At 41.8% G+C, this 23,977-nt stretch overlaps 1 protein-coding gene across 2 annotated transcripts; it reads left to right on the top strand.

The window, feature by feature from the left end:
• The first annotated feature begins 1,487 nt into the window (after window positions 1-1,487).
• On the top strand, window positions 1,488-23,729 carry Arf1 (ADP-ribosylation factor 1). Of its 2 annotated transcripts, none has more exons than XM_022844303.2 (5): window positions 1,488-1,636; window positions 5,300-5,535; window positions 6,121-6,228; window positions 18,726-18,882; window positions 21,245-23,729. In XM_022844303.2, exons 2-5 carry the CDS (start codon window positions 5,343-5,345, stop codon window positions 21,330-21,332), a joined length of 546 nt encoding a protein of 181 aa, XP_022700038.1. In that variant the 5' UTR covers window positions 1,488-1,636; window positions 5,300-5,342; the 3' UTR covers window positions 21,333-23,729. The 2 variants fall into 2 exon arrangements, with proteins under 2 accessions (XP_022700038.1, XP_022700039.1); XM_022844304.2 differs by lacking the exon at window positions 1,488-1,636 and adding an exon at window positions 2,002-2,135.
• The last annotated feature ends 248 nt before the right edge of the window (window positions 23,730-23,977 follow it).

Genomic DNA, 23,977 nt, shown 5'->3' with positions numbered 1-23,977 from the left:
TCATGAAACGAATATTTATATAAGAACTGCTTTGTCTCTCGTTCACTTTGACCCCACGCTTCCTAACCTTAAACACTAATGGCTCTCACCTTAAAATTTTATTTAACGGTAAATTTTTTTGCACGTAGCGTGTTTGAACGACACAATGCATACCCACCAATATCGCTTGATGCACTATTGAAAAGTTAACTGCGCATTAAAGGCACGCACTAGTGAGTAGTGTAGGCCCTAAAAACGTTATCGCGGTGAATGACGGTTATATTAAATAAAGATCGTTAGGAATAATGCTTCCAGTACATGCAAGGAAATAATAAAAATAAATGTTTTTTGTTCGGATAGTTCTACACGCAACTTGTAAGTAAGAGTCCAAATTTCGATATCCCAATAACGTTGAGTGGCTCTGCGATTTATTCTGCATTGGGCAACCTCAACGTGTACCATACACCTGTAATAAATCGACTTATAAAACCATTTTCACTGCTCATATTTTGGTGCCACGAAGATACGTCTGCCGAAATACGGCCGTTTTTTTTTACCTTCACGGTTAGCTATCATGCTTGACAATTCGCACGTCTGTAACAGCGGCGCCATGATAAAAGAGTGGCAGGGGCAGGGATAACTTAATATATTAACTCTTACCAGCACACCACAGAACTCCCATTGTGCAGACTTTTCTGCTCAAATCTCCATTTCATATTGCGGTGCCAACCCAGTAGCGTGCATCCGTCGTATTTCGACTGCCTGTATCCCCGCACCAGGGTGCTCTTTGAGGAGCAAGTTCAGGGCAGTATGGTCCAGTACCCGAAGAGCAGTTCAAACGACGTTTTACCCAGGCTCTCACCTATGGACGTGTCATGTAAACATGGGATTCGAAGTAAGTTTTTCGGACATGGACATGTTGTATCATCGTCTGGTCCGTTGTATCGTGATCTCCATCCAACTGCGCCCAATGTTTTTTTATCTGAGGTGGTTTACCGCAGTCCCTAAAATAACACTGCAAGCTCCTAATGCCGAAATCAGAGCAACAGACGTCGCCATCCAAATTAATAGGACATAGACGAAGCGACTATTACCGAAACATAGCTAAAAACTAGTTGATACTTCCAGAATAGAGACAATTCAGTGGGCCTGAATGTTTCTGTTTTTATGCGTTAAATGCAGAAATTGGAAAAAAATGTTTTCTAACTCTATACACATCGTTTTTATCATCGTCATCAGACGTTATAATACCTCTTGTTAACTTGTATATTAAATAGGGCGTCAGTATTTACAAGCGCTTAACCGGTAAATGGTACCTGTTAGAGGAATTTAATGCCCGTAAATTAGTAGTGCCTTTTCAACTCAGGATGCAGGCTTCCTTTTGTTGTTGTTTTATTTATTTATCAAGCTGAACGCTCTGCCAATAGATTCAAATCAACGCGGCACTTTCGAAAATTGGCGCCAGGCGGCGGTGTTGTTTCTACGTGGCTCGAATGGGGGGCAGCCATCTTGCTGGCCGACCTGACTGCTACCGCTGTTACTACCTCGGGAGCGCCACTGGCCCCACTGTTGCTACGAGTTTTTCGAGGTGATTTCGTGTGATTCACAAGTCTTCGTTGCCGTCTAGTGACTGGCACGGATCCACCTCCGACATCCGGTGAGTACACCTGCTGGCCACGACGTTCTCAGCCAGGCTGTGACCGGTGCCTGTAGTCCATCGTCACTCATCCGCTGGTGCCTGCCTGTTTTTGTACCGCCTTTCTGCCATTCGTATCAATCACCCTGCTGCTCTGTTGTTGCCGCTAGTACTACTGTCTATCTGCGGGCGTTGCTGATGGGGGCTTACTATTTTTCGGCCGGGCCCACTGGTCACCACTGCCTTGACCGGCTTCGAATCTGACTCCAACATGCCCGCTAGCCTCACGCCCAGCCTTGCGAACTTGCTCATGCGACGCCAATAGCTGGATAGTAGACGACTGCAGGCAACCTGCGACGGTATCTCGCTAGCCGCATCAGATCGTAGCTGCGGTATCTTATGTGGGGGCGGCTGCAGTGACGTGTGCCGCTGTGCTAGTTACACTTTATTGAATGGTCGCTCGGCGGGTCTGTTAGTCGGTTGATGGCGGATAGAGTTACGTGTACCTCTGTGTGAGTGGGTGAGTCGAGTTGCCGTACGACGACGCAATGATGGCCGGCAGGCCGTCCTGCGCTCGGTGTATGTGGTTCATGTGAATTCGTCTGTTTGTCTGTGTGGTATTCCTTTTTGTGAGCTTACATATAGATCTTGTCGCTTTCTTGCCCCAACTGATATAGGATACGCTTCAACTGATACTGCTTTCTGCTGACTGACGGTTTTTTAGTTGGTCGCAGTAATTATCGATTATCGCCTACTATTAACAATAAGTGTAATTGGAAAATAAGATTTATTTGTACGTGAGAATTAACAAGAAGTAGTCTGTTTTTGGAGGGTATTACTAGTAAAGTACTTCACTAGTAGCAGCATCCGCTACTACGGTGCCCAATGATTGTATCAGTTAGCCGAACTCCATACACATACGGCGAGGCGTTTACTGACTAAGTGAAATCTGCCATATTTAGTGCATAATGTGCAACGATTGAATTTGCTCGCTTTGTGGTGTGGCATTTATGATATGATAGTGACACCCCCCCCCCATACGCCTCCTCTGATACAGGTTTTCGTTTGTCAGTTTTGTGCCTCTTGGGCAAAGCTACGCACGTAATTCCACGAACCGTTTTGCTCGCTTACAGCTCTTTGGGGTGGCCAACTAGTAGCGTGAAACCAGTTTGTGAATAGAGTCCGCAACGGTAGGAACCGTAAGAAGAAGCAGCAAATGCAAGATGCCACGAAAGGTGCAACTTCTATTTTAGTCGACTGGTGTACTTCTGTCGTTCTGTGCCGGTGTCTGTGCGTATTCGATTTAGTGGCAGAAGTAGTTATTATTGATGGCGTCAATGATTTCATGTGCTGCTTTCTACCGGTCATTCTGATAGCCTGAAGCGATGGTGGCCGATGCGACGGATGGACGACCTCCTTTTGAAGAGGAAACGTTCGTTCCGCCAACAGCAAACAGTCCCAGTAGCGGCAGCGGTGCTGTTCATAGTAGTATTACGACAACGACTATTGCCATCGCAAGTCAACGCAACAAGTAGTTGGTTAGTTGCGAGCTCCCAACCGATGGAACGGCATTCTTGTGCGAAGAACATTTTTTACTCCACTGTGATTCCTGCCACCGAAGTTACCGATCTTATGACACGTTGAACACGTCTTTTATACGAAACCTGATTGACCGAGGTCAGTCAGTGATTCTGTGCCGAACCAAATAAGCTGAAGATATCTGCCTGCTATCGTTTAGCCATTCTGTTGTTAGTGTATAAGTTGAGTTGACATGCCCTATGCGTATGCATGGTTGCACTCTGCTCTGTCATTCAACTCTGCTTAGTGAGAAAGGTACGAAGTCTCTTTAAAGAGAAACCTGTTGAATAAATAGGCAAGCGTCCGCTATGAACTAGGAGCCTGCTTGCTGTTGCAAGGAAAAGAGGCAGACATTAACCTTTCTGGCGCGCAGGTTAACTTTACATCATTTTGACAGGAAATAAAGCAGAGACTGAGAGAAAAAGCAAACGAGCGACCAAGAACTTGTAATGTTGTTAACAACCCGATAGTTTCGATCCATGTATGGAAGCAAATGTTGTAGGGCTGTGTTTTGCTTTGCCGTTGCATATATGTCTATTTAATTGTGTACTAGAAGGGGGTCCTGTGTGTGTCGTGCCTAGGCGAGAGCCGTCGCGGAGAAACCGGTCCGCTCTGGCGCAGCAGTTGAGTTACCCCGAATAAGGGCTCTTTCCAAAATAGTTAGGTTGCCAAGATTGTATACCCGATTTGTTTTATTTTGGTTCTAGTTTTGCCACATTTTGGCCGTTCTATTTTGCCTTGTCTGTCTTGAGTGCAGAAACACTTCCTCGAGTCCCCGCATCGAATGAGATGGCCTTTTTTGTTCAGCAAGCAAAACAGACCACCCAAATTGCAGAACGTATCGTCGAGTTCTATAATTTCACCCTGTTAGTGATGCCAGGCTTTTGAACTGTAGGAGCAAGCAATCTGCTCCGCGGGCGGCGACGGCAGCAGTAGCAGCAGTTTGACGACGGATGTGACTTACATGACCACTGACCGACGACCTATACATTCACCGTGAGCTATAGCGAAAAATGGCTGGGCCTTGTGTGTTATGTGCCTGTGTGTGAATAGATATGTCATTGTGTGTTGATAATACTGACATTTTTGTGAATGACGTGTGCTCTGCCTTGCTGGGTACGCTGTATTGTGGACCGATTTGCGTTAAAACATGCTCCCGTCGCATCAGTGTGGGCAGGTCGCGCCTAGCACTTCGCTATGCTTGCCTATTTTAGGTCTAAACGGCAGTGAACATCGTACGCAGATTGTTTTGCGGTAGTGCTGTTGTCAATGCCATGCACAAATATCCGTATCCATGACGGAGTAGCGAATAATCGAGTCGTTCTGTTATTGCTTAAGTGCCCTTTCTCACTCGCTCTTTCGTTTTTTTTCTCCTTTTCCACGTATCTCTGTTTGTCACATACTCAGGTACCACTCGATGTTCTGGTAGAGATGTCTAGTAACTCCGGAATATTCACCTTAAAAGTGGGAAGTTGCACATACACAGTGGACAAAGGCTTGTTTGAGTAAATATATAGTATACGTGAAGTACACATGAGCACAATCTGGACGTGCCCCATTCTCTCGCAGTTGCTATGTCACCAGTGTTGCAGTGGGCCCACGCTTGTTTTATTTTTACAAAGCCTTGGTCTGCATAGAATATGCAGCTTCACACAAACTAATTTTTCACTGCATGGACGGTAATGCTGCTGCGTGCTATTGTGGTATTAAAAGCTCAGAAATAAAAATAGATCTATAGGATTCCCTTTCCTTTACAAATAGTCCTGGCTTCTAGAGCTACACGCCAGCAGATACTGCTGGAATTGCACTAGTAGAGTACATGCAGGGTAATTAATTGTGTGGATCATCGTAAGCGTAAAGAATATTATTGCTTTTTTATTCTATAATGTTTCTGATAGTATTTTAATTCCATATCTAAGAATAGGCAGTCGAAATTGATTCGGTTTGTTTAGGAGCTGTTCCATTATGAAAATCGTTTTACTACAACAGGGTTCTTATGTACCACCGCTGTTACTCTATTTCAAAGCCCCATTTCCTATCTAAATTCAGTATCTCGTAAACACTGTTTTGCATCATTCGATGATCGTTCGCTGTCCGGTGTTTTAGGCCCTGCCATCGTGATCCGTTTATAGCCTACTCCGCCGGCAAGATGGGCAACGTCTTCGCCAACCTGTTCAAGGGCCTTTTTGGCAAGAAGGAGATGAGGATTCTCATGGTCGGGCTTGATGCCGCTGGTAAAACGACTATCTTATACAAGTTAAAACTGGGCGAAATTGTAACCACCATTCCAACCATAGGATTCAACGTTGAGACTGTCGAGTACAAGAACATCTCGTTTACCGGTAGGTTAACTCCTGGGTAGGTAACCTGTTGGCGTAGCTAATGGACCAATTATGTGTCGATTGTACACACAGGCGTACACTGTGTTCACAGGTGTTATTATTAATATGGCAGAATTATTAGGAAAAATTTTTGAAAGAAAGTATTATTTCATTAAGAAAAAAGATTATCATATGAAATAAATATGACGATCGTATTACCGTAAGCGTCGGAAAATAAATATGACGGTTGTATTGCCAAAGATGTATGCCTATGATTTGAATAAGGCAAGTTCGATTTACATTTTTTTTAGGTTTTGTTATTCTAATGGCATCACGTTGTTATACGTTAAGTTGTTACCGGTATGAAAACATGATATATTAGGCAAGACAGACGGTAAATGTAAGTAGTATTATTATCTATATTCCCAGCCTTCGTAATAAAGTTGGACAGGTTGATGGTAAAAAATGCCGCTATATTGCTTATGTTTTTATTATATCAGAATATTCTCTCTATCAAATAATAACTGATCTGATAATAAGCAGCCTGGTTTAATATCTACCTATTGTTTTATATATTTGGTAATCTTTCTCGTTATTTCATGTTAGTGTGGGACGTTGGTGGCCAGGACAAGATTCGGCCATTGTGGAGACACTATTTTCAGAACACTCAAGGTCTCATCTTCGTCGTGGATTCAAATGACAGAGAAAGAATAGGTAAGTGCGCAATTTCAGTATGCTATGAGAATGTTATTATGACATGGTTTTCAGGTTAACGACCCGCTTGCATGACGACGACTGCTTAAATAGTTTGGATTGCAAGATTTGTAACTACCCTGCAGTTTCCTACCATGATTGTGGTAGTATAATTAATATATTCGTTTTTCAAGGTAAATTAATATTACTACTAAGTACCGGTGAAGCCTCACTTAGGTAAAAATTCAAATCGTAGACGTTTACAACGCTTGTTTGCGCTCCTTTCGCGGATGACGAAATAGCCACTGAGTTAAAACGACAAGTATCAAAGACAGTGATTAATAATATTATTCATCGACGTATTTATGTGATTGCAAGGATTTACTAATTAGGTGTAGTAAACGCCTAATTATAATATATATTTTTTACGAAAATACTTTGTTGCCAATACAGACACCCGTAAGGGTTATTATATCTAGTTTAAGACGACCAACCATACATCCTCTTTAAATTGGTAATATTTCAAAATGCATATGACTAGAAATTGTTTTATTTATTTAAAAAGCTTCACCGGAGCTGAACAGAAATTATTTTTTTGAGGTTACGTGTATCGTTAATCAGAGCTGATTTCGTTAGTTTTGAGGACTAAAGAATTCTGCTCGGTTGGGGGAGTAAGCATCAGTCTTTTGGTGAAAAAAACTGGAGATAAAATTATGGGTTGAGGTTCTCTATATTAACGCATGGGTCTGCAAATACGACGATGCATCTGCAGACTCACGCATTAATATACAGAATGTACATACTGAATTTGAGCTTTGTATTTTTTTAGAATCTGGACTCAATGGACTTTTTTTTTTTTTTTTTAAGTGATCTATAAACCTAAGGTAAGAGGTTAACAATTTGCGAAGCAGTTTGTTGTGCTGGGGCCAATAAAAACAATATTCTAAACGCCAGATTGCATTCTTCCGGAAGGCTACGGCCTTCTGGACCCATTGAGACCTGAGTCGCTTTGGTCTGAACATTAAGCATTTTTCACCTGGCCCTCGCAGATGCTATTTGCCATGTACGCTCGCACCAGTGGTTGTGGAAAGAACCGACTCTGTCATTACCTAGCTTTCTGAATGTCCAAGTGTTTTTTTTGAAATTTACTTGATGCGTACTTGCGTTATTTAAAGAGTGTATTACTAAATTAGACCTGAACTTGACAATTCCTTCTCAGGGATGGCATGCATCAAATAAAATTGAGAAGACAGGAGTAATGAATGACAAATTTTTGAAAGGATAATCCTATCATATAATTTGGCCAACAAAAGCTACAAAGCAAAATGCTATAATGAACCGTCTATGAAAGCCATAATTCAGCTGTTATTCTACTGCCTATTTTTAGCTAGCCGTAAAAAGTCTTCGTTAAGTCGACCTTGATCTCCGCTCGGAATCTTTGTTATAAATATACACGTACATCTAGAGAAGGCTTATGCTGATAGGTATACACGTACATCTGGAGAATGTTCGTACTGATACTATTATAGTTTTAAAAGATAATTTTTAATTGCCTCTTGATTATGTTCTGAGGATTTTGATCACCGCTCGAAACCTTCGTATTATAGGTATATATGCACGTCTAGAAAAAACTTGTGCTGATACTACTAGTTTAAGGATAATTTTTAATTGACATTCAAAGGCTTATAGGTCCCTACTAAGAACGATCAGTTAAATCTGTATAAAACGCGCTGATATTGTGACGGTGTAATAATTTGTAAGCAACACCATGTGCCCGGAGAATGCTACATGATTTTTGTCTGTAGGGAGCAACGTTTTTGTTCTCTTGCTCACAGACGCCTGTACGACTCAATCTTAGACCAAAGGCCTTCGCGCGGCTTTATAGGCATTGCTTAGTGTAAAGGTTAGGGTAAAGGGCCTCATACAGGCAATATCGAGGGACAGAGCTAAATATAATATACACCACCTTAATTTATTGCCTGGATACTCACTGAAGGAAAGATGATGCGAATTTACGAAGAAACTGTATATGCGCCCGGTTTCGAGCTTATGATATACTATAATATTGATTTTTCCAGGATTTAGACTTTATTATTTATTCTATTTTACTTTTTCTTATTTTATTGATGCTTTTATATTTTTTATTGATTTAGATTAGATAAGTGACAGGGCACAGCTCCATCGTTATCAGATGAACATGTTTAATTTTCTTTTTCTTCCTAGCGCATAGTTATTTCCAGTAATTTGCTGAGCTGAAACTTGTTCGGCCTGCTACGTAGGGTTTCATACAATACAGACAATGGGAGGATCATGTGGAATATTGCGGTATATATATGTGAATTAACTGGTCGGGTTCGTCACTGTTAGACACTGATTTAAGAATTCAACCAGGTTCAATTCTTGATTGTTGATTACATCACATGGTTTATTCGAAGCTACGTTATCAGCAGCTATTCCAATGTAATAAGTATCATCGTAAGGTAATACGTCGGAATAGGTGGTTGTCGCGTGCCCAAGTGATCGGTGAAAGGTATAGGATTCGTAATCTTGGATCTAATGGAGACGTATTAACTATAACTCCAGTTGGCAGAAGATGCATATATTTAAGATATAACGCGTCATTTAACAGGTCTTAAGCTGTAGGTGCAAAGTAGTTATTGAAATTTACCGAGCTAAATATTAAATATATAAATACAAAAATAAACTAGGTTCATTTTATTTTCTGGACATGAGCAATTCGAAGAAAAGTTATTGCGAATACATGGTTTTAAACATGGCGCATCATTCAAAATAGGCAGTTTTTTCACGGTACCACCAAGGTACCTTTGCTAGTTCGTAAATTAACATAATACTCAGCATGAGTATATTTCCTGGACTCCTCCGAATAATTTGTTCGAACTTTTTTACATCAGTCGCTTACTTTCTTTTTCTTTCATACATTCTTTTTCAACAAATTAGTGTGTAAAAAATACCAGTGTGATCATTTGCTGTGATCTATTTTCAAGGTGTCGATTCGGAGCTTTTTAGAAATATATTATATCGGTTGTCTAGATTAAAATTTAGTTTAAAGCATTCTCTTATTAGATCCAGTTGTGAATTATTAAGATGCTAATTTTAGAATCTCAAATGAGGGGCGAATGTTTGTCATTAGGATTTGGGGAAAGCAGAAGAGCTTCTGACTTTGATATTGCAATTAATTATTATACTATAGCTACTATTCTAAAGAAGCTTACCTGTTTCCTGGTGTTAATAGGAAACTTGTGTTGGTGCCTTGTATTTTCGGCAAGCAAATATTGATTCTGCTAGTTTTCGCCGTCTTACAAAATCTAGACTTGATACATTTTCACTTTCATTGCATTTTAATTTTCATAAGTAAATAACATGGGGTTGCAAGGTAGGGGGATTAGGTGCCCTTTTGTTTCTTTGAGCAGGGTATTTTTCATGGCTCTAAAATTTTAATCGTAATGGGTTATTTTGCTGGTAGCTCTACGCCATCCATTAGTTGCAATAGGCCTATTTGCTCGAGCCTGATTAAATGATAAATCTGATAATTTGACTAAAACGGGGTATTAACGGACACAAGTTTGAGCTTCTGACCTTTTGTAGAGGCGAAGACTTGTTAGTAAGTTGAAGAATTGCTCGACGAACGACTCAGCTCGGTTGTTTTCAGTGTGATGCCTTTACGCACCTCAAGATGTTTGTGGGGAGTGCCTTTTGAGATGCGGGGTGGCTAGGTATTTGCAGAGTTTGCAGAAATCCGTTAGCTTTGGATCTATTGATAGAGACGAAAAGCTTTTTTTGAGGGTTTCGAAAATTGAGAGCACCCGCTCCGATAGAATCAGACTTGAAGCTGCTGGGCCTGCTCATGTACGGGAAAGCAAGTGTGACAATGGTGTCGTAAGTGATTCACGTGCGATATTATTTCAGTGCGAACGAGCTGCCAATCAGCAACCCGTGCTTCTTTTTTTTCTGGCGGTTTCTAGGTTTACGAGAGTTGACGACGCATTCATGAGCCTTCGTTTTAAAGTTAATATCGAGCTTACTTGCGGAAAATGCGAATAGACACCGAACTGAAGCACTAACAATTTTGCACAAAGAAACGAGCAAGGCTTTCTGATAAATGAATATAGGGGTTTCAGCAAAGTACAATGTGAGATTTATGGCGAATACAGTAAAAATGGATGTATCCAGTTCCTTATGTATCCAGTCACGCAAGTTCCATGTGCCCAAAAGGAAATTGGTAAAGACTAGCGTGGATTAACTTTCCGGTGTATTTGAGACTTTTATACACAAATCAGTTTCGATTTGTAAAAGCGGCCTCCTTTAAGAACGAGCCGTATGATTGTGCATCAGGCACTCCATAGAGGGACAAGGAAGATTTCACGATCTTCGAGTGTGGCTAAATTATTTTTATTAACGCAAAGCGTCGATTAGTTGTCCAGCATACATAGTGAGAAACCTTACTGTTAGTTTACAAACAAATACTTGGTAAGCATTTTTTAGCGTGGTGTCCGAAGCTTAGAGAGCGACCACACATTGCACATACGAATGAGAGAATATGGCAAATACCAGAGGAACATGGCAAAGGATACTGAATGAGTGAGTTGGATGCTCAGGGGGTAGACGCAGCAATGAGATTGGATGGAGCTGGGGAAGATGGAAGACGCAGAAGCCCTGAACATCAACAAAGGATAACGCATTTTGCAGTAAGTGGATTTAGCAAAGAAAAGAAACCAAAGAAGGGCAATTTATGAAAAAAGTGTTGTTAAAATACGGCATAATACGGTCGAATAAAAGCTAAGTGAGGTACACATGTAATACTAACTAGACGGAAAACAGATGTGGGGCGGAGGAAGTGATAAGGACTTTTAATTTTTGGTGCTTTGATTGTCAATTTTCTATAATGTTTTGCTCCATAGTAGAATAGAGTAGTACGACATGTATAAAGCGGGCTTTGATCTTTTTATTCTACGTGCATGTTTCCCTGTCCGTTAATCGCTGGTTAGATTCACATTGTGACAGTATATTACTGCTGCCATATTAGTGGCAAATCTTTAGCATATAGAATCCAGGACTCAAGAAAACAACACTGACAGAGCAAGACACTAAGTGGGCGGCCGGTGGTCGTTCGCTTACTTGCAACAGATGATGACAACGAGGGTCTTCGGAATGTGTTCGCGTTTTCACTGATGATTTTTCTCCTGCTTTGTTATTGCTAATGTCAGTGTTGTTCCTCTTGTCGTCACTGCCGTTGCTTCTGCTTCAGCTGTGTCTACTTGATGGATCGGCAAAGTAGGTCAAAAAGAAAAAAAGGCAGCACATCTCTCTGTATGCCTGTTGCTTCATTGCTATAAGTCATGGAGAAGCTGTAATAGGGTAAGAGCAAATTTAAAAAAAAAATTAGAAAAACGTTCCTCGGGGCAACGGGCCCCGAGTATGATGGACTATCGGACAGTCAGATGGAGGAGCAAGCGGCCGAGGATATCGGTTTATGGACGGCTAAATGGAATGGATCAGTAGCCAACGCCAAAAGGGAAGAGATCTTTCAAGCGCGATATTCCTGTTGCTACCACTACTACGTTTTAGATGCTAGGAAGTTTCTTTGTGCCTTGGCTGTTCACCGTCGCTGTCGCCGGTTTGTCGCCTTAACTACCTTCTGAAGTTGCCAGAAAGGAATCCCGCATAATCACTGAAAAGTGTATCCGACTGTGACCGTATTAGTGACGTCAACGTTACAGCAACATGTGTTGATAATGTGGGCCAAAAAAATTAATTCCATGTTGAAAAAACGACTAAGCTAAAAACGACTAAGCTCGACTAAACTGATTGCACCAGTGAAGTTGAGTAGAAGAACACGTTACATGGAAAAAAACAACGAAAAGGTGGCACCGTTATCGTTATTTAGGGCAAAATACATGAAGCTAAGACAGCGTTGCCAGTTGTTACTGTATGACTGTTGGTTATGTACTACGCAGTAGATCAATTTTGTTCAGTCTGCATACATGTACACTCCCCGTTTAGAGGAGAGAAAGAAAAGAAGAACGGAGAGGTAGTCTGCGCTAGTTTGAAGAGCCGGCAAGTGAAATGGCTTAATTTATCGTTGTGAACTGAAAGGAATGCGGAAGAAAGCAATATACATTGGCGGAACTTGCTCTCTGCGTTCGATATAAATGACTAGCGGGACGGAGGTGGGCTGAAGAGGTGGTTGACGCTCGAAAAGTGGTGGGTAACAGCAGATAACCTTAGACAGCAAGGTACATAAGAAAAGATAAATCTTCGATATCGCGATTTCATCGTTTGCGTGTCGGTTATTACCAAAAAAAAATCTTATTTTTTTTTTATATTTTATCTTATAAAGCATTGGTTGATACTAAAAATATTTTCTAGTTTAATTGAACACCAATGATTAAGTATGCATCGGTTAGTTCCTAAAAACGCAACGAAGTGAGCAATAAGCAACATCTATACAAAGACGGCAACGCAAGCATCTTCTTCGAAAAAAGCTGCCGTTCTGCTAGTTGGCAGAGATTATAGACATTAGGAAACACCATGCGGCTATCACAGCTATAAGGAATGTGTCAACAACAGGTCATACGGGTCCTAGCTGCTGAATTGGTTTAGGAGACTAGAAATTAGAGGCGTCGAGTTTATGCTGGCGTTTATGATGACTTTATTGATGGATTATTAATTGTGGCCTTAGCTGTTGTTATTTTGCAGTTTTTTGAACCTTCTAAAGTTTTGTCGGTAAGGACATTACATAATCAATACCCTGTATCGCATTACTGTTATTCGCGTGTTCCACTGTACTAGAATGAACCACTTTCTTATTGTAGGAGCATCAGATTGAAACCAGAAGTTTACCCATTAAAAAGGCGGGCACTGCTACTAGCGTGGTTTGAGCCGTTGTAGGTTAAGTGTGTTATTGTTTGGTATAATAGCTGGTTGTTGAAAGGTCCTCTCCAGCTGTTGCAGAGACAGGACGCAGACAGACTGGGACAACGATGGTGGCGATGTATGCACTGCTAACAAGGTACGACCCCGTTGAAACTGAACTTGCTGAAGTGTTTAGAAAAGAATGGCGCTCACATCAGCAAAGGCATGTTACCCTGTTTTTTTCTGGCCATATCACTCCATAGGTATGTAGTTCCGGATTTTTTTTGGCCAGAATATAGCTTAACATAGTTAATTGCCTCATCTGATCATTACAGCTGTCATCAGCCTCACATGACAAAAGAGCTGCTCTTCTTAAATCTGCCGCGCGTAGCTAAATCGATATTAATAATAAGACCACGGTTCGATTGGGGTTCACGTTACTCGTGTCTGTTCCGTTGTAGTATTATTGTATTCTGTACTTTCATCTCATGCACACTTCCTTTGTCCTAGTATTGTTGCTTGTGAATGTGTGGCCTCATGAAACAGATTTATGGTGCATTAGAGCTGTCTAGAGTAAACATTTCTGGGCGTCTTTCTTCGTACTCCCTGATGCACGTCTTCGCGAGGTAGAGCGTTGCATATTAGCGAGATTGGTGTGAGGTAGTCTGCAAGATGGCAAACCGCGGAGGGGGTTAAAGGGGAGAGGCGGCTCCGTGAATGTTAGTCTACGGGAAACCGAGTTGTCCCGAGAAGGTAGCGAAGGTAAGATGTGTGACTCAGGTACCGAACGAGAAGCGAAGAAGCCCGAGTTCGAGTCCTGTCGCATGCCGTTAAATCGAGAACGCCGCGTTAATTATGAATAAGACGAATAATGTATATATAAAGTTGTGTGATAACAATAAGACGTATTCCTATATGTACATCTACGCCTGTTCCAGCCGAAAGGTGTATACAAATACATCCTTTCTGATCTTGAACATTACTATCGCTGCTGGTTAGTTCGGCGTAAGAATGGATTCTATGCTTGTTAATTACAGAAGTTAAAGTTGTAGATTTAGCCGTATGGTCAAGGGCTGTAATATCGAACTGCGGCATTTCGTTTTCAGGAAAGTAGACAACACCAGAATAGACAGATCAGACCTTAAGCAAAATCATATCTTCGTATTTTTCTGCTGGCTTCCGTTCTGGTCACGGTCTGCCGTCTCGTCTATATTTTTCTCACTGCTGTCGCGATGTTTACAATGATTAGTCGTGTGTCCTTGTCTAATTACAGTCAGTGGCACCTAAAACAATCCAACGCTATGTATTTCCCAGTAGTGTGTTATCGCCAATTGCCGTCAATATTTGCATTTTGCATCGATTCGATTCCTTTTGAAATGCGGAAGCAATAAACCAACATCCCTAGCCATAGCGGTATCGTGACCCCAATCATCAATGAGAAAAATCAATGAGAAAATGCGCAAAAGACGTTATATTCAACGTTACTAAAAACGATAACGCTATAAAAGGCAGAAATACTGCTCTTATGTCTATCTCGATCCATTTATGTACTAGACTGTTATAAGCGAGTCCAGCGAACTTTGAAATTGATTAATCTTTGAACTACGCACGTCTGAGAGAAGGCATTTGATTGGTGAATACCCCCCAGTCTTCTAAAAACTTGTGTGTGAAAACCGCTAGAGTTTACTAACAAGTTCAGAATATTTTTTAGTATATGAAAATAAAAGCTCATGTCGCAGTATTGCGAAAATTACTGAAGATTTGTGAAGACAGGCAAGGAAGTAAACGGGAGCTCAGAAAAGGTACAATGGGGCAAATGTTGCAAGGACGGGGGCTGGGAGCTGGAGCGATAAGGGCGAGCGAGAAGGTGACTAGATCTCGGGACCCGAAAAACAAGAATGCGTTGTTGCAATTGAGCAATATTTTCACAAAAATAGCTTGCAGTATAAGAGACAAAAACTGGCATTTTAGATGAAAGGTGTTAATTATTATAACCTAAATACTGAAAGACGCTGAATAAAATTGGTCTCCGTGAATTGACCCCGGGCTAGTTAGAAATGTGAGTGGTGCATAGTACGTCCGCCCTGAGCATACGGTCGCCATAGACGAGAAATATTTCAGTTTCTACTGCCAGCCGGAAAGCAATTTGGCAAGAGAGCAGTTCGAATAGATTCAAACCTCATCGCCATGCCTGCTTAATCACTTTCTGGATTGAGCAAGTGAGTACATATCATTGGTTTCAACACGCTTCTCCTTCAACCTCCTAATCTAAAACCGGATGATTACGGGCCTTTTCTGCCCTAAAAAGGCAGCTAGACAAGCGTATATCTAACCAGTGGATTTACTCCGATCGAGAAGTTAACTATGGGTACGCGAGTTGTAAGTATATGGCTATTTAAAGCCTGCCAGAGCACTAGGGAAAGTACGGACGTGTAATTAAAAATCATCACCTTTGCCCAAGTTGTTCGTTTATTTTCCAGTTTGAAAGTCGATTGTCAAAGAACAGTTTTGAAGTCCGCCAGATTCGCATGTAACAGCTTTATGTATACATGTATGCACATACATCTTTCGCCGATTTTCTACAGGGGTAACAAAATGATATCCCATAGACGTAATCACCCTTGAAAATCTAGTTGGCAGTTGATAGCTTGGTCGTTTTACAGTATATCATTAAAACATTATGTGACACTAAGTATTTATTATTTAGGTTAATTGGAACTGCTTGACAGACGATTTTCTGCCGGCGTAGCGAGCGATGCTTGACGTACGGATTGGTTGTCCTGATTTGTGTTGTGGTTTTCAAGCATTCTATACATATAGAAGTTGACAATTTCGTTTCCGATGTGGTAGCAACCGCTTAAAGAACAATGTCAATGATCGACATAATTATATGCAACCGTCGCCACAGTGGGCTGCGAAAAATCTCATGCTTATCTGATTCAGCTTCCAACATAGACATCGTTGAGTCTGAATTATATTTTTCCTCACACAGTCCTGGACAGACGAGTACTTTCATTGATATATTTAGTACCTTAACGGCAAAGTCATCGGTGCTCTTTATATACTATTTGTCAGCTTCAAAAGGCATATGTCAGACCTGCAAAGGCGTTTTTTTTCATTCAAATAAACAACGAACGACCAATGAACGTAGAAGACATGTGGGACATTATTGCTGCTAATATTATGAAGGACTGTGAAGTTACTACAAATTTATTCGGTTGGTTCACTATTCCAAAGTGTCTACTGGTAAACGCCTATAATAAAATTGGGAACCCACAACATTCAATTGAATCATAAAAAGTAGTTGTATCTAACGAAAAAACGTAGACACGAACGTATTATGAATTATTTTATTCCTGACAAGCATAATTTACTTTTAATTAAGGAGAAGGGATTTTCTTTTAAATCTTTTTCAGTTTAAGGTTTCGAGAACAACTCGACTACCGACAGCTTTTAGAGTTAATAAGCTCTATTATTCCACTTGGCCTGCATCTGTTTTTTTCAGGCAGTCGTTCTTTCACTTCTGCTTTTTCTATTGCGGTTGCTATCGCCGTCATTTTTGCGCTCCCTCTGTCTTCGTAGCTGCCGCCGGTGCCATTTGCCGCTCCTCCTGCCTTTTATTATTGGTGGCGCTACTACAACTGCGTTTATTATTTGGCTACTGCGGCCCTTCGTCTCTGTCGCGTCGTCGTTTGTCTTGGTCGTTGTATATCATAGCCAGCCCAGGCCTAAAGGTGCTCGTGCCTCCTTTCGTTGACCCTTCGTAATGACGCAGCCTATGCGAAAGAAAAGGTCCATAAATAGTGCTATTTGCCAGCCAGCCAGCCAGCCGCAAGTCTCGTCTTGCCTACCTTCATTTAATATGATTGTGGGTCAACGACAGTGTAGACGATAGGGTTATAGAATGCCTATATGGCTGCGAATGCGGGGCGGGATAGTGTGGGCTAGCATTGCGTTCGTTCATTCACTTCTCGACGTTCTTCGTAGCTTGGACCTCTGGAAGGACTGTCTTTCGTCGTTTTTCTAGGGCCAATTCGTTGATTCGTCTGTCCATCTCCAGCAGCGGTCAGCATCTAAAGTTGAAGATGGGCTCACTATTTTTGTTAGTGGCAGTGGTATCCGCCAAATCCTGATACATAGCCTTGCAGAGAGGTAAGTCATGAACCCTTTCTCCATTTCGGCGTGCCGATTGGAAAAGCCCCGAACGGAACTGTACGATGTAGGCTGACGCATAATGTGTACGCAGTGCACAGACAGGAAAATCCAGTCTATGTGGAAACGGTTGACGGTGAATGGCAGACTAAAACCTAGAGGTGCATGGCGCTGTGCGGCGAAGTTAGAAAACGGTAGAGACAACGGTATAAAATGATGCCTGGGTCGACTTAGGATTTTAGGTCCAAACTTATATTTTGCGGCAAGATAAAAGACCCAAACCCAAACTTACATTACCAAAAGAAGATGGAGAGAGGGGAAAGATGGTTGCTGTTTACCACCATTACTCATTCTAGGTCCAAAGGGAGAGCAGAAGCGAGCCCAGGAGGAGGAAAGCTTTAGAAAATGCTAGAGTGAAAGAAATAGAGAAGAACGCGTGATGAGGATGTGTAAAGAGGAAAAACTAGGATAGCGACAGAAAGAACAGGATGAACTTACGTCGGGTAATGAAGAGCCTACTAGGGTCCGCCTTGCAGATTTGCAGTTGCATTTAAGAGGTAGTGGGAGATGAAAAGAATGATCCAGGACTGGCCCGTGTGGTGCTAGTGGTTCTTACAGCACGGAACGGAGAAAGCGAGGTAATAGAAGTAGTAGTAGTAATAAGAAACAACGAACGGGACAGAAGTCGCTCTCTGGGAACAATGACGAGAACGGGGACATGCTGCCTGACAGCAAATGTTAAAGCGTTGCGATTGGCGAATGGCTAACAGGGCACAGGACAGATGCACAATCAAGCAGATAGGAGTAAAGATCGGTTGTTCGGGAAATGGGTAACCAGCAGCAGATTGGTGGCAGAAGGGTCCGAGTGGCGCGGGATGGTGTCGTGTCGAAAACAGTAGCCGCACGGTGGACCGAACCGACTGTTGTTTCAACGGGGGACACTGGGGTGGGTGTGATATAGGGTAGACTTGTATCAAAACAAAACTCATTCGTCTGGAAGTATCTCCGGTTGGTATATACACAATGGAGGAGCCCAAGGAGCACAGATGACTAGGAAGGGAGAGCACGTAGTGAGATATGTAGGGTGATTGCTCAAGGAAACGACTAGGTTGTCAAATCAGCTTTGTAAAGGACAGGCATAGAGAACAACAAAAAGTATAAGCTACAGTGTCGTATATTGGAGAATGCAGAAGTTTTGAACTGTTGATGGAGAACGTCTTCGGAATGACAAATCCGTTTTCCAAGTTTGTCTTCAAGTTGCTCAGTCATTATAAGTGCGAACTTCGACATCAAACCCTAGATCAACAGAAGCTCACCGTAGGCGTACTCTACCATGAATAAAACGGTCCTTGCTTATACGGCGTCTGATTACTTTGTACTCCATAGTCGTATGTTATGAGACAACGAAGCTTCGATTTTATCGTTAGCTTGGTATTGTTGTAGTTATTGTATATTTTGTTTGTGTTAACGTATTATTGTGAATTTCATTTCAGGTGAGGCAAAAGAAGAACTAATGCGAATGTTGGCCGAAGACGAACTCCGAGATGCCGTCTTACTGATTTTTGCCAACAAACAAGATCTTCCCAACGCCATGAATGCAGCTGAGATCACTGACAAGCTTGGTCTGCATTCGCTGCGCAACCGGAATTGGTACGTTATGACCTGATCAGCTTTGTCAAAAATGGTGTTCTTCAAATTTGAGTTGCAGCACGTCATTCCTGTAGGGAACGACAGAGCATTACGTACATTTTTCTGTCCTCGATATTAAGACATTTACTGTCAGTCAGCGGAGACTAACCGATAGTAACTCAATCAAAGAACGATTAATCAAACATTTCGCTGGGGTCGTTAATGTAGCGGTTGCGGGGAGTTCCACTTTAGCGACGCACTTTGCATACCGAAGTTAGTTTCAGGCCCACAGCCCCATGCAAAGATGTTATGTCTCAAGAGTTGTCAAAAAGGGTGGCTATCTGTGTCCGTTGTGAAAGATTGTGCTCTTGGACATTGAAACTAAAACTCGAAATCGTCTTTTCCTGAAGATCCAACTTTGCCACCTTTTGCGCCGATTCGCATTTATTGGTGGGTTCATTCACACCCTAGACGTTTTCATTATCACTACATTAATTCCACCAGCCGCGTTCACGGTTTTCTAGTGAATTCCCAAAAAATACTGTTTGATGCTGTACTACTGGACAATCTGTGAACGTGTCGCAAACCTTCTCATACTAATTTTACTATTTTGTATGAAGAGGTAAGATCTAGCACAAATTGGCGAAGGCGGAACTCTATGCTAGGCGAAATTCACGAGCAAAACCTGCTTCGAATGCCGATGTATTTTCCATACAAGGATATATACATGACCTAGTGTATATAAGCATCCCTAAAAGCAGGTGCCTGTGTGTTATAAATCTATGCAAATATGTGTATTCACGCAGGACACGTATTCTGTACCAACATTTTCCTTGGTTTGTGTTCTGTAGCCCCTGCCCAAGGGCACTGTGGCTGCCTCACTACTGATATTGGTGCTGCTACTGTCGGTTGTTTCTTAAATGAACAAGATGGTAAGTAACATGTTCCTAGCTAGGTCTGTCTCTTGCTTCCCTTGGTGGTAAAAGCTGACGTGTCTACTGCTATACGAGGTCCGTACAATCGTAAGTTATATTACAGCAGTAGTTACAAAAGCAGATCTAGAAGTGATCGAGAGGTAACGTTGGTCCTCGTTTTTTTTGTATGGGGAGAAGGAGAAAGTCCGATAAGCAAAATAGTAGCTGGGCAGCAGCTGGACCACCTATGCGCGGGTTCACTAGATTCGGGTATTAGCAGCGGTAGTGCCAGCAGGAGCTGCTTTTGCCGTTGACAGAGAGAAAGAGAGCTCCTTGGCCAGCTTCATGGCAGGAAGCCTTCGGCTGGGCTGCTTAATGAAAACAGAGTTGCGAGTAACCAACAGCAAGCGTTCTGACCGCCGACACGGTCCGCAGAAGAACCTTCGCCTCCGACCTACGGAGAAGGAACAGAATGTAAGCGCACCTAGCCAGTTCTTGTGCTGGTTGCGGAAAGAACCCATATGGAAAAGGAGGCGTGGAGATGTAGATGGGTCGGAAAACGAGGCAATGCTACAGCTGCGTAACTATCTGCAGTCCTTGTTCCCTCGTCAACTCTTATGGTTGCATTACCAACTCTCCGCTCTGTTCGCACTGTTCTTTTTGTTTTGGTGATATCCTCCTAGCATAGCCCAAGTTGTGTATGGCTGTTTGTATATACGTGCATCAATAAAAGGCAGAGTAACGGCTACCAGCAACGATCGTACGCTGACTCATGAAGACGTTCGTTGACTCCACACGTGCAAACAATAAAAACGACTTTTTGTTGCACATTCGCCTTTGACAGTATTGTCAGATTTACAACGGTGGTGGCGGCGGCGTCAGCCACTTAATGATGTTATGGAACGAGTTCAGAAACGTCTTTAAAAGGAACACTTCAACAAAAGCATTATCACCGCGCTTACCGAAAGTGACGAAAATGCTAATCTTACGTGTTTTGCTATTACATTAACAACAATGTATATACAAAAGCACCTGTAACATTTGTAATGGCGATGAGACTATCAACATAATAAACGAAAGAAACCTTTGCTCATAGTCTTTTACTTTCGATTTCACAATAGAATAAAAACGGCAAGTTAGCTGCACTAAACTTGTCAATTGCGTTCTCTAAACTCTTATGTAAGCAGGTTAACCACAATAGAGTATGGCACGTTTCTTTCAATGAAGTTTACACCGACTTTCCATCAAGCGAGCCGTGAGTGTGGCGCCTAGGGTAATATCGTTGTCAATTTCGAGTAAATCGTGCGATACTCAACGCTGTCATCAATGACGCTCTGCATCTATTATATACGCAACGTGATCCTAAGGGAATTATCAGTAGACGTCAGAAAATTTAAGGGATTTTTATGAAAAGGCCTCCGTTTGCTGGTGTGTCGTTCAAAACTCTTATATGTTCTGTGGCCTTCCAGGTATATTCAGGCGACGTGTGCCACTTCGGGAGACGGCCTTTACGAGGGCCTGGACTGGCTCTCGAACCAGCTCAAAAATCAGAAGTGAGAGCGTTGTTAAGTGGCTTCAGGACGCCCCGCACCAATCAACTAGCGAGAACGAGAGGACAAGAGAGAATGGTATCGATCATCATTATCATGATCATCATTATCAACAACAAAACAGCAGCAGCAGCAACAACACTGAAAGACAACTCTATAATCTATCCGAGGGAGAGAGAGCAGGAAAGGAAGAAAGAGAGCCAGAAAGAGAGAAAGAGATAGAAAGTGATGTAAGAGTGTGTGCATCATTCGCTTCCTCCCTCTACTATATATAGATACACAATGGAAGTGAACGCAGAAAAGTGGTAGGAGTGGAGAAAAAGAAGTTCGGTGTTCATCAGTACGGCGGCAGTGTATTTGTGTATCTGTTTGTACACACGAGAGTAACAGTAGTAGACAATAACCATTAACTATCCATTCGCTCTCCTTCCCGCGCCGCACCTAATGAAGGCTTCTGTTTTTCTCCAGCCGAGCCGGCTGCGTCACGGTGACGTGAGGAAAAGTACAGAACTGGTTGAAATGTAAGGAGGACGACGATTATGGCGATGATGATGGTAACGATGATGACGATGATGATGACGAAAATATGATTATAACATGATGTGTATAACATTATAATGGGTTTAGAGCTGGTAGCCTTAGTTAGAGTAATAAAACGTAGGGGATGGTCAAGTATAAAGAATTAAGCAATGGAGAAAGGTGGCGGGAAAAACTACGTTGGGCCGGGCGGATACGAAAAAAAATTAGGTATAGTAAAAATACGATGGGCAAAGCAAAACGAGCGAAAGAAAAGTAGAGAGAAAGAATGAAGGCACTGGAAGAAAAACCCAGGAAAACTATAAATATAGGTAGATATGGAATAGGGAAAAAATGGTCGAATGGGACTATAAAGAATATATATATATATATATATATATATATATATATATATTATATATATATATAGGTCGTATTATGTTAGGGGGATACGGAGCATGCCGACCCAGGAAGGAGAAGCTGTGGTATGACAGGACGAGCATGCGGTAAGGAGTAAAGGACTGAAAGCGAATAGACAGATGCAAAAGCAATGGGAAGGGAGATAACCGACTGCGCACCACAGCCGCTCGTTGTTTGCCAGATCGGACGCGATAGCAACAATGATTACAAGTGTAATAAAATAAATTCAGTTCATACAAAGCCGCCTTCTACAAAGACCATTGATGCTTGCTTGACCACGCTCATTCTGCTGTTGTAGCCTATACACTGCTGTCTTTGCTACCCGGCTATCCTTAAAAGACGATAAGAATATGCGTCTTTTTCCAAAATGAACGCGCTCATGTTCTTCGTGACTCGTTTCCTAGATCGAGAAGCATGTGAAATTCCCAATCAGGTAGTTGTTTCTAGTAAAAGTTCTGTACAAGTCGATCAGTTCAAAAGGCCTCGAGATCGCCAGCGCGTACTAACTTAAGGACCGCGCTGTGAACCTCAGTTGCATTTCAGAGTGAGTGCTGAGAAACAGTGATTGCGGTTCATTGCGACACGTGCTGCCGTTTTCTGCTTACTAGAGTTTCAGGGAGAGAGTTGCAGCCATGCAGTTTGCACGCTAGTAGGTGTATTGCATGAAAGTACGAATATGGTCGTTTCTGAACACGTGATGGATCTCGATGAATAGAAAAGACTTACAATAAGCGGTAATACAGCAGGTAGGTTCAACAGCTTTAACAACAACAGCGCTGGTATACGAGAATCTCAATGGCTCCTGTAGGGACGGCAAAAAATTCGTCTTTGTCAATGCTTGTTTGGCTGTTGAGAAGAGAATTGTTTTAAGCGGAGCGAAGTTCAGCTGTTGCTTAACAGCTGATACTAAGCAAACCGAGAGATCTACTACTACTAATGCCACTACAAAACAACAACCAGCCAACGACAAACAACCAATAACAAACGGCATTGCACATCCGTGAAAATAACAAAAAACAAGTTTGTTTTGCGCTGTATCATCAACAGCAAATCGAATAAAGCCCCACATCACCAACGGTAACAATGATTCGATCATATATTCAACCTACTCGGAAAGAGTAATTTGACTTACCAACTGCTGCGAAAACAAACTTCTATTAAGTGAATATATAGACAAAAGAATAAAGATCGGATGTCTAAAGAAACACGTACACACACACACACCGGGTGACATCCACATCGACTGAAGATTAATTTCGATTTTTTTTTACTCAGCTGAGATACTTTCTTACCATCTTACTGTGTAAGTATGCATACCGAACATTTATTATGACGATATAATAGAAAGTACTAAACAAAATGGACAATGATGATAAAACGCGATGATTTGAATCAACTATTACTGATACGATAAGAAACAATTATAATAATAATAACAACGATGATTATAATAAATGATATCTTAATATGTCGTTTGCGCTTATTTCGTATAAAACGGCGGCGTGGCGTATGTAGTAAAGAAGCTTACGTTTGTGGAGTGAGTGATCGGGATGGATCGGACACCGTACATCAAAGTACGTTCTAGGCAATACAATTTGGGAGTGCGGGTCATTTAGGCTGATATGCACAGTTAGCGCAAAAACGTTAAAATCTTAGGTAGCATTGTTTTTATACAGATATACAGATATCTTTGTAAAATTGGCTAATGATGTGCCA

Source organism: Varroa jacobsoni, unplaced genomic scaffold (assembly GCF_002532875.2).
Source record: "Varroa jacobsoni isolate VJ856 unplaced genomic scaffold, vjacob_1.0 scaffold_1104, whole genome shotgun sequence".
Classification (NCBI taxonomy): domain Eukaryota; kingdom Metazoa; phylum Arthropoda; class Arachnida; order Mesostigmata; family Varroidae; genus Varroa; species Varroa jacobsoni.
Note: the sequence above shows the minus strand (reverse complement) of the source record. Positions and strands in the feature narration are given on the sequence as shown.